Raw genomic sequence first — 10,016 nt, forward strand, 5'->3', positions numbered from 1 at the left:
GTTTGAGGAGAAAGTGAGGTCTGCAGATGCTGGAGATCAGAGCTGAAAATGTGTTGCTGGAAAAGCGCAGCAGGTCAGGCAGCATCTAGGGAACAGGAGAATCGACGTTTCGGGCATTAGCCCTTCTTCAGGAATGAATTCGATTCTCCTGTTCCCTAGATGCTGCCTGACCTGCTGCGCTTTTCCAGCAACACATTTTCAGCTCTGCTAGGAATGTAACAAACATAGCAAGCTTCTGCAAATATAAGTGACTAGATAGCCTCTTTGCAATGCTGATTGAGGACACGGAAGACTTTTCTTTAAATCATACCATTAGGATTTTTTAAATACAGAAGTATAAGGCAGATCTTGAAAATCTGAATTACAGCAAATGTTTTTGTAAATCTAGACAACTGGCTTGACATCAGAACGTTGACGTATAAGAACTAAGACAAAGCTTTTCACTGTGCCTCGGTACATGACAATAAATTCAATTTAATTCAATTCAAGTCAATTCAACCGCAGACTCCAGTTTCCAAGTTGTGATATTTGAAGCTTGTAAACTAACAGTCAGGAGGAGAAAGTGAGGTCCTGAAGAAGGGCTTATGCCCGAAACGTCGATTCTCCTGTTCCCTGGATGCTGCCTGACCTGCTGCGCTTTTCCAGCAACACATTTTCAACTAACAGTCAGGGCCAGATTAGCCATTGCTTTTTGGAAAAGTGTTGAAGGAGGATGACTTAGTTGAAGATATAAGTTTTAGAATGAATTAGTGAAATTTTGGTTTAAAGTCTAGGCATTGGACACTTTTCAGAAAATAATCTGAATTCTAAATTTAAATATTTGAATTTGTAGCTTATTACTAATCAGACTGAAGATCAGTAACATTTCAACAATATCGCTTGCATGTTATATGAATTGCAAACTAACGCACAGTTTTCATTAGGGGCAGTCTTATAATTTATGACACTAAGCATCCCTGAAAGTCAGTTGAGTGTGTCCTTAAATTTCTTAAAGAAAAGGATAGAGATTCTATTTAAAACAAGGACATCATCGGTTTACTTTTTTTGAGATTGCCTATCAAGTGATCAAACTCAAGTCTGGAACCATGCTTGCAATCAGGATAATTCAGTTTAGGGTGATTAGCCCTGCAACTGGAGGAGCCTGATAAGGAATCTTAAGTTTAATTCCTGAAAATCTACAGTCCATCCAGATTGTTGTGGGGGTGGGCATGTTCTGATGAGTACATAGAATTCAGTACAAATGCTGTTCTGCTTATTTCTGAAATATCATGTAATGTTTGTTTTAACAAAAGCACAGGTTGAAAGAAAATGCTGCAGAGATGCTCAGAACCAGGCTACTGAACTAGTAATCCAGAGGCCCAGTTCCTTAATCCAAAGAACATGGGTTCAGATCCCATCACACAAAGTCTGAAATATCATTCAAAGAAATTTGGGATGATAGGCCAATATCATAACAGTGAGGATGAAACTTGTTGACATAAGGGTAACCAGTTTACTGGGATGAAAATCTGCCTGCTGTACAGGTGACTTCAGTCTTATATCAAAGTAGTTGACACTTAATTGGCATCTGAAGTGCTCCAGCAAGACATTGTTGTAACAGAATAACAAGAATGAACAATAATGGCATATAGAGAAGCTTTGTTAGACTAGTGTACGAATTGGATTAGACCACATTTACTTCCAGGCTGCATTTTAAAACAAGGAAATAAAGGCATTGGAAAGGACGGTTTTAAAATATAATTCACAAAGACAATGGCAGTACTGAGGATTTTCCTAACTGTCTGGAAAGAGTAAACAAGCTGTCTTAAGAAACATAGGCAGAAGTTGATCCTGCAGATGCTGGTGATTAGAGTGGTGCTGGAAATGCACAATAGGTCAGGCAGCATCAGAGGAGCAGGAATATCGACGTTTTGGCCAAAAGCCGTTCAAGAATGAGATTTTCCAGCACCACTCCAATCTTGACTTAAAAAACATGTCTCCCCAGAGTAGTGAGAATGTGGAACTCACTACCACGACTTATAATTGATGTGAATTGTGTAGCTACATTCAGGAAGCTAGATAAATACATGGAGGAGAAAGGAATAAAAGCATATGTTGGTGGTAAGTTAAGGTGAGGTGGGATGAGATGAATATGGAGCATAAGCAGGTGTAGTGTAAATGCTGGCCTTGTCAAAAGAACCCATATCTTAAGAAAAAAACCTCCAAGGTCTTATGCTTCAGTGTCATCACTCAATACACCAAGTATACTCAAGATATCGCGTAGAAATGGGTAGTGAAATGGTTAGCATTGGTGCTTCTCATTGCCAGAGACCCAGATTCAATTTCAGTCATGGGCTACTCTGTGGAGTTTGCATATTCTCCTTGGCTGCGTGGCTTTGTTCTGGGTGCTCAGTTTTTCTATCATAGTCCAAAGACGTGCAGATTAGGTCGATTGGCCAGCTGAATTGCACATTTGTTCAGGGATGTGCAGGCTAAGCAAATTAGTAAAGGGAAATGCAGGGTTACAGCGATGGAGTAGGGAAGTGGGGGTAGGGGTAGGTCTGGGTGGGATATTCTTTGAAGGGTCAATGTGGACTGAATGGGCCTAATGTAGGGATTCTATGATTAAGACTTATATATTTAAAATAGTATCTGGATGGCAAGGAGCCACAGGAGTTTCAGCATCACTGACTACATGCAGAGGTACTATGGATATTCTGAGGAATTCATAGCCAATTTATTGTCAACAAGTCTCTTGCTTCCTTTTTATGCTTTGTATTCACGAAAAAGGTGAAAGCTCTCCAACCTCAACTGCCGTGGTGGATGCGTTTGTACATTGTGATGGGTTATCAAAACCATGCTAAGCTCATTAATTATCTTAGCATTCAAGCATCAACCAGCATACATAAAACCATGAGTTAGAAGCAAGAGTATCCTCTTAAGCTTGTTCTATGATTTTACAATCATTCCAAATCTGATAGTAACCTCAAAGCTATATTCCTATCTACTCTGATAACCCATCACCCACTTTGCTTACCCAAGAATATATGGAAACGGAGATTCTGAATATTTCTAAAGACAGATTTTCAAAGTCTTACAGTGCTCAGAAAAAAATGTTTCAACACTGTCCTAAATGGGTGACTGCTTAATTTTGATTAGTGACCTCTTGTCATAAATTCTGTCGAGGAAACATTTTCACATTCAATATGTTAACACAAACAGGTTAATTCTGGGATCTGGGGCAGTGTAGAGCTGCTATAGTAACCTATTCAACTGGCCCAAAAACAATTATAAAGTGAGAATCAAACTAATTGAGGAACAATTGTAAAAAAAGCAACCTATTACAAATGGAGATCTTAAATGGGGACAATAATGACCAAATAGGATTTGATCTTTTTTGACCCTACTTTGCCGTGCCTTATTTTACATAAGCACCAGGTCAGAGGGCATTCATCAACCAAGCCTCTGTAAACTCCAGTGTACTAGATTCTTCTTGATGCAGTGAGTCGGGTATAGGCTGTCAGACATTATAATTCAACAGTGAACTGGAGTAGCCAAATAAATAACATAGCTACAAGAACATTCAGAGGCTAGAAATCCTGCAGCAAATTCCTCACTTTTTAACTTCCTAAAGTCTGTTCATCATCTGCCTGACAAGGCAGGAGTGTGATGGAATATTCTTCACTTGCCTGTTTGAGCGTAGCTCCGATAACAACACTCAAGAAGCTCAATATCATCCAGGATAAAACAGGCATTTAATCCCTCATTACCTAAGCTCAGTGGCAGCAAGACTCCTTAAACAACAGCATCTAAATCCACAGCAACCACCATCTAGAAAGATCGATCACCAGATACATGGAAACACCACCGCCTGCAAGTTCTCTTTCAATTTGCATGCTATCCCAAGCCAGAAATAAATAGCTGCTCCAGCGGTGTCGCTGGGTCACAATGCAGAAATCGCCTCCCTGAAAATGCTGTGGATTTACTACATCAAATGTTCTGCAGCAGTTCAGGATAGTGGCTTTTCACCACCTTTTCAAGAATAACTAGAGAGGAGCAATAAACACTGGCCCTGCTGGTGATGCCTGCATCCCCTGAAATGAATTTTGAAAAAGTGGGTTAAAAGGAGATGCCAAATTGATACCACATCAATAAAATGTACACCACAAGTTGAAAATCAGCCAATAATTTTCTAGAATTAAGTTCAACTTGCTTTTATTAATTCTTTGCTGGTCATTTCTTTCCAAGTGCTTTTTATTTGGTTCAGACCTGATCGACAAAACCGAAATTCAGTTTGCTCAGATGCTGTAGTGCTAAACAATGTCCACCAGGGGATGTCAAACACATCCCCTTCTCATAAGTTGTTTCCTTATAGAGAAGTTACAGCAAGACATAATTTAAATAAACATAAAGGCTCAATAATGTGTAACATTTAAATAATCTGAATACAAGTTTTTTAAACATATGATTCTACTTCAGAACGGCAGCAAAACTTAAGTCCTATACCACCTACAGATATAATATGCAGCAAAAATTTTAGCAGGCCATTCAAGTGTTTATACTATACACCTTGGAAGATAATTTTGTCAAATAATTCTATACAATACTTCTTTAAGTGGACATTAAGTTATAGTAAGCATCTCTCAAGCAAACTCCTTCACACTTTTAAAGATATTTATTTACAGAGACTTTTAAGACGACCCCAAAAGACTTCATTAAAATAGACCTTTTGTCATTTTTTTAAAATAGATATTGAGATGAAGTACACACATTTCTGTAAACATTTTTTCTGTTTCAAACTGACAGGTAAGCAAAACTAGGGATTCTAGAGTAACTTAATGTAGTCATGTGCAAACATTGCAATTCAATGCAAGTACAAAGTAGACAATTTTATCCAGAGGCTGATTAAAAGACTGCTTCTTAGGAAATTTAGCAAAATAGAAGAGTTAACAATTACGCTTCAGGCATAAGTGTTTTTGGCATCTGAGAAAAAACTTTTTTTTGAACTGCCAGACACTGAAATGTATGCAATCAAAACTATTGAAGTAACAAAATATAAATCTGGTAGAATTTCAGAACCAGTAGAAATGACAAACTCTCTTCAGTTGGTCAGGTGGAATCACAAAAATGGGGAATAAAACTGCATTCATATAGCAGCAATACAGACTTAATGCTTAGGTATGAAATGTTCCTTGTGAATCCTGTGCCATTTAATGTCAGTTCACAAAAGTCTATGGCATGTGCCAGAGGTCATGCAATCCTGTTTACTAAACAGGATTTCCATCTGAATTCTTCATGAGTCGGAAAGTACAAAGTATCCTTCTTTTCCAAGTGAAAGAATGGGCATCTTGGATTTATATTCCTCTTCTTCTGCCAAACGTTGAATTAATCCTTCATGCCGTTTACTAGATTAAAAAACAAGGCAAAGTGGCTGCATTAAAAAGATAGTAATACTGCAATGCTACTTTGTTTAAAAATGACATTTTAGCGCCCTAAAATAAATAATTTCATGAATATACTTTGCAGATCCCTTGAGCAAGCAATGACAAAATAACAGTGATATTTGTGAAATATCCATGTGAATATGAACATTTATTACAGGTCAGATTTGACAAGTTAGATTTGTCTGGAAGTTAAAAGTTCACACATTTTTAGATCTTATTTTTGGAACACATCTCAAATCCAGTGGGCAGTGTCTGAGGTGAGGTTACAGCTAGCTGGAAAGTCCACTGCAAATGTGCCACTCTTCCTATCATCAACGTAAATCACACTTCTTTTATCTAGATTAGATTAGGCTCCCTACAGTGTGGAAACAGGCCCATCTGCCCAACCAGTCCACACCAACCCTTGAAGAGTAACCCACTCAGACCCATTTCCCTCTGACTAATGCACCCAACAGTATGGGCAATTTAGCATGGCCAATTTACCTGGCCTGCACATCTTTGGACTATGGGAAGAAACCGGGGCACCCGGAGGAAACCCACACAGACACAGGGAGAATGTGCAAACTCCACACAGACAGAGTGCTAACCACTGAGCCACAGTTTTCTGCCAGCAGAGTAAGTTTAATGACTCCCTAGCTAATACATGGTTTGTAGAGACCAGAAACAGCTTACGGTTCTTTCATTAGGAGAAGCACTCAATATCAGTGGAAAATGACAACACCGTGGGCGGCACGGTGGTTAGCACTGCTGCCTCACAGCGCCAGAGACCCGGGTTCAAATCCCGCCACTGGCAACTGTCTGTGTGGAGTTTGCACATTCTCCCAGTGTCTGCGTGGGTTTCCTCCGGGTGCTCCGGTTTCCTCCCACAGTCTAAAGATGTGCAGGTTAGGTGAATTGGCCATGCTAAATTGCCCGTAGGTGAAGGGGTAAATGTAGGCGAATGGGTCTGGTGGGTTGCTTTACGGAGGGTCGGTGTGGACTTGTTGGGGTGAAGGGCCTGTTTCCACACTCAGTTATCTAATCATAACAGAACGCAGTTACTGCATAATGACAATAAGAGTATTTAGATTTTGTTTAGGCTTTCTGGTTTGAATCTCAATCTACATACTGATTCTTTTTCTGAAGTAGTAATGGTTTAAAAGTAAAGATCACAAGCTGAACAGATGGAACATCATGTTCTTCAATTCAATAAATGAGCTTCGTATAGAATATTGTTGAAATGCAGCAATTCTGGAAGGACCCAAAGCTAATCTAACAATCTCCTTTGCCAATGTCAAACTGTGCTAATGTTCAATTCATGTTTTTTTTCCAAAACGTCCCACTGTATAACACTGTGATGAATACCAAGAACTTTTGCAGTCCTTTTGAGTTGGAGGGTGGGGAATAATTGTTGCCATCTTGAAAAAAAAACACTCCACCATCTTCGAAATATGATATTTGAGAGAGGGGCTTCATCTGTTGGGTCATAAAGTAATTTCTGCACAGAAGGATACCATTCTGCCCATTGAGTCACTGTTGGATCACTTTCAAGCAAACCAGTCAATCCTATTCTCCTGCTTTGTACCTGTAGCCCTGCACATTTATTTCATTATCCAGTTTTGTTCTAAAAAAAATCATTACCTTCACTTTCACCATTTTTGTGAAGTACAAAGTTCCAGAATATTGGCACTTGCTGAGCAAAAATATTCTTCCTACTATACTCCCTGCAACTTTTGCCAAGAGCCTTTGAGCTGTGTCTTCTAATCTTTGAACTACCAGCTAAATCTAAATTTGTCATGACCTCTATAAAATCTCCTCTGATTCTTTGTTTCAAGGAGAACAAACCCATTTCTCCAATCTAATATTTCCAAAATCTCTCATTCGTTGAATCAATCTGGGCTCGACTCTGCCATTTTCATTGAGATTTAGTTGCTAGGTTGATAGGTCAATGTAACAGAAGACTGTTGCTTCCTTCCTTCCAAGGTGCTTGGCTTTTGCTCAGGTCCTTCCAAAAAGGAATGCATTTGAGATAAGGAAATCTGGACTGGGGGGTATCCTGCTGTTAATATGTTTTATGTTGGTGCTAGAATATGTTGCAACTGTCTGTCCTAGAAACTTAGGAAATAGGAGCAAGAGTAGACCATTCAGCCCTTCAAGCCTGCTTGTGCCACTATGACCAACTAGCCTGTTCCTACTTCCCCAACCATCTCCCCCCTCCCTACTTTTGATCCATTCAGCCCTAAGTGTTATATTCAACTCCTCCTTGAAATCATACTGTGTTTTGGCCTCGACTGCTTGTGTGGTAGCGAAGTAGCGAATTTCACAGGCTGATTATACTCTAGCTGAAAGATTTTCTCATCTTAGTCCTAAATGGTTTATCCCATAATCTGAGACTGTGACCCCTGGTTCTGAACTCTGCCACCATCGGGAACATCCTTCCTGTATCTACCTGGTCTCATCCTGTTAGACTTTGATCTATTTTTAGGAGAACCCTCTCATTCTTTTGAACTCCAGTGAATATAATGTGAACTGATTCAACCACTTAAATGAGAGACTCGCCAAACCAGGAATCAGCCTGGTAAACCTTGGTTACATTCTCTATAACAACAGCATTCTTCCTCAGGTAAAGAGACCAAGGCTGCCCACAATATTCCATGGGTAGTCTAACCAAAGCCCTGTACAATTGTAACAAGATGTCCCTGCTCCTGTACTCCAATCCTCTAAGTTTGAACACACACACGTAGGATAAGGAACAGGTTCTTGCCAGCCGTTATTAGACTGATGAATTGACTCTCTAACTTCAAATAATGCCGATCTTGATAATGTTGCCAGCACACACCCTATGTGACGTAACCTGTATGCCTCTAGTTAAAAAAAAAATCACAACATCAGATTATAATCCAACAGGTTTATTTGGAAGGACTGGCTTTCGGAGCGCTGCTCCTCCATCAGGTGGCTGCGGAGTATAAGATTATAAGACACCCAATACTCCACAACCACCTGATGAAGGAGCAGCATTCCGAAAGCTAGTGCTTCCAAATAAACCTGTTAGACTATGACCTGGTGTTGTGTGATTTTTAACTTTGTACATCCCAGTGCAACATCAGCACCTCCAAATCATGTATGCCTCTAAGTTTTTTTTCACCCTGTGATCGGTTTCCTTGTTGCTTATTATGATTTGCCTGTACTGCTTGTGAACAAAAGCTTTTCACTGTACTTAGACACATGAAACAATAAATAAATCAAAATCACGAATCAAATGAAGGCCGATGTATCATTTGCTGCACTTGCATGCTTAACTTTAGCGATTGGCGTACAAGAACACCCAGGTCTTGTTGCACATTCTCCCCTCTCATATTATAGCCATTTGGATAATAATTGGTGTTCCTTTTCTTGCTACGAAAGTAGATAAGTTCATTTATCCAAATTATATATATTGTATCTGGCATGCATCTGCCCACTCAGTTTGTCCAAATTGCACTGAATCATCTCTGCATCCTCAGCTGACCCTCTTACAGAAATTTGTCACTTGCAATCTAACCAGATTATTCTTAGAATAACTGTGACAAACCACTTCATGCTTCATCACATGTTGCATTACATAACTTGCAAAGGTTGGGATTTGCCTTTTTTTGTAGAAACTCTGCTTTATCAAATTTCCAAACTCATTAGCTAATGCCAAGCCACACATCTCCTAAGCACTGATATTAAGTTATTAATTGAAATACAAATACAGTTTTTAAAAAATACATCATTATGCTTACTAAATAAAAGTTATGACCAACAAATTTTTATAGGGAAGGAAAAACCTTTATGATAGTATATCATGCTAGTATTTTCCACTGCATAACAAAAACAATATTGTGACGACTATCAAAAGAAATATGGCTCTAAATGTAATTTGCTCTTTCATAGGGACTTTAGTCAAATGCACCAGTATCAAAGGTAACTTAAGACAGTTTACGGCAATGGTCTATAGTTTCAGCTATTTCATTAAGAGAATTATGTGTCAGCCATTCCAACTAACTCATCTTAAACAAACACAATGCTGGAGAGACTCAGCAGGTCTGGCAACAGAGGGGAAGAGTTAGTGTTTTGAGGCCAGCATGACTCTTCAAAAGCTTTTCATCTTTATTGTTTGGGAAATATTAAGCGCACATACAATATATGAACTCCCTAGTATTATTGAATTATTAAATCATCTCCAAAGATAGCTGCCTTTTCAGCTTGTGAGTAAAGAGAACAAAAGTTAGTTGACGGTGACTCATTATATCTTTGAAAGGAAGACTCAATAATTCATGAATCCTCCAGATTCAACAAATGTCAATAAATTTTTCCCATCACACTCTAAACTCTCCTTTTCAGGTTCCTAATAGAGTCCTTGGTTTTAGCTTTTCACGCAAAAGCATTCAATTTATGAACATACTCAGACTCATAGAACATAGAAAAATACAGCGCAGTACAGGCCCTTTGGCCCTCGATGTTGCGCCGATCCAAGCCCACCTAACCTACACTAGCCCACTATCCTCCATATGCCTATCCAATGCCCGTTTAAATGCCCATAAAGAGGGAGAGTCCACCACTGCTACTGGCAGGGCATTCCATGAACTCACG

The 10,016-nt window shown here is 39.2% G+C and overlaps 1 protein-coding gene across 1 annotated transcript in view; it reads right to left on the reverse strand.

The window, feature by feature from the left end:
- Nucleotides 1-4,177: 4,177 nt before the first annotated feature.
- The window catches only part of LOC122563264 (phosphatidylinositol 4-phosphate 5-kinase type-1 beta-like), a 159,054-nt gene continuing 153,215 nt past the window's right edge, over nucleotides 4,178-10,016 (reverse strand). The window contains exon 15 of the mRNA XM_043716969.1: nucleotides 4,178-5,384. Coding sequence (XP_043572904.1) covers nucleotides 5,382-5,384 — 3 coding nt within the window. The 3' untranslated portion in view covers nucleotides 4,178-5,381. The remainder of the gene's footprint in view (nucleotides 5,385-10,016) is intronic.

The sequence above is a fragment of the Chiloscyllium plagiosum genome, chromosome 2 (assembly GCF_004010195.1).
Source record: "Chiloscyllium plagiosum isolate BGI_BamShark_2017 chromosome 2, ASM401019v2, whole genome shotgun sequence".
In the NCBI taxonomy this organism is placed as follows: domain Eukaryota; kingdom Metazoa; phylum Chordata; class Chondrichthyes; order Orectolobiformes; family Hemiscylliidae; genus Chiloscyllium; species Chiloscyllium plagiosum.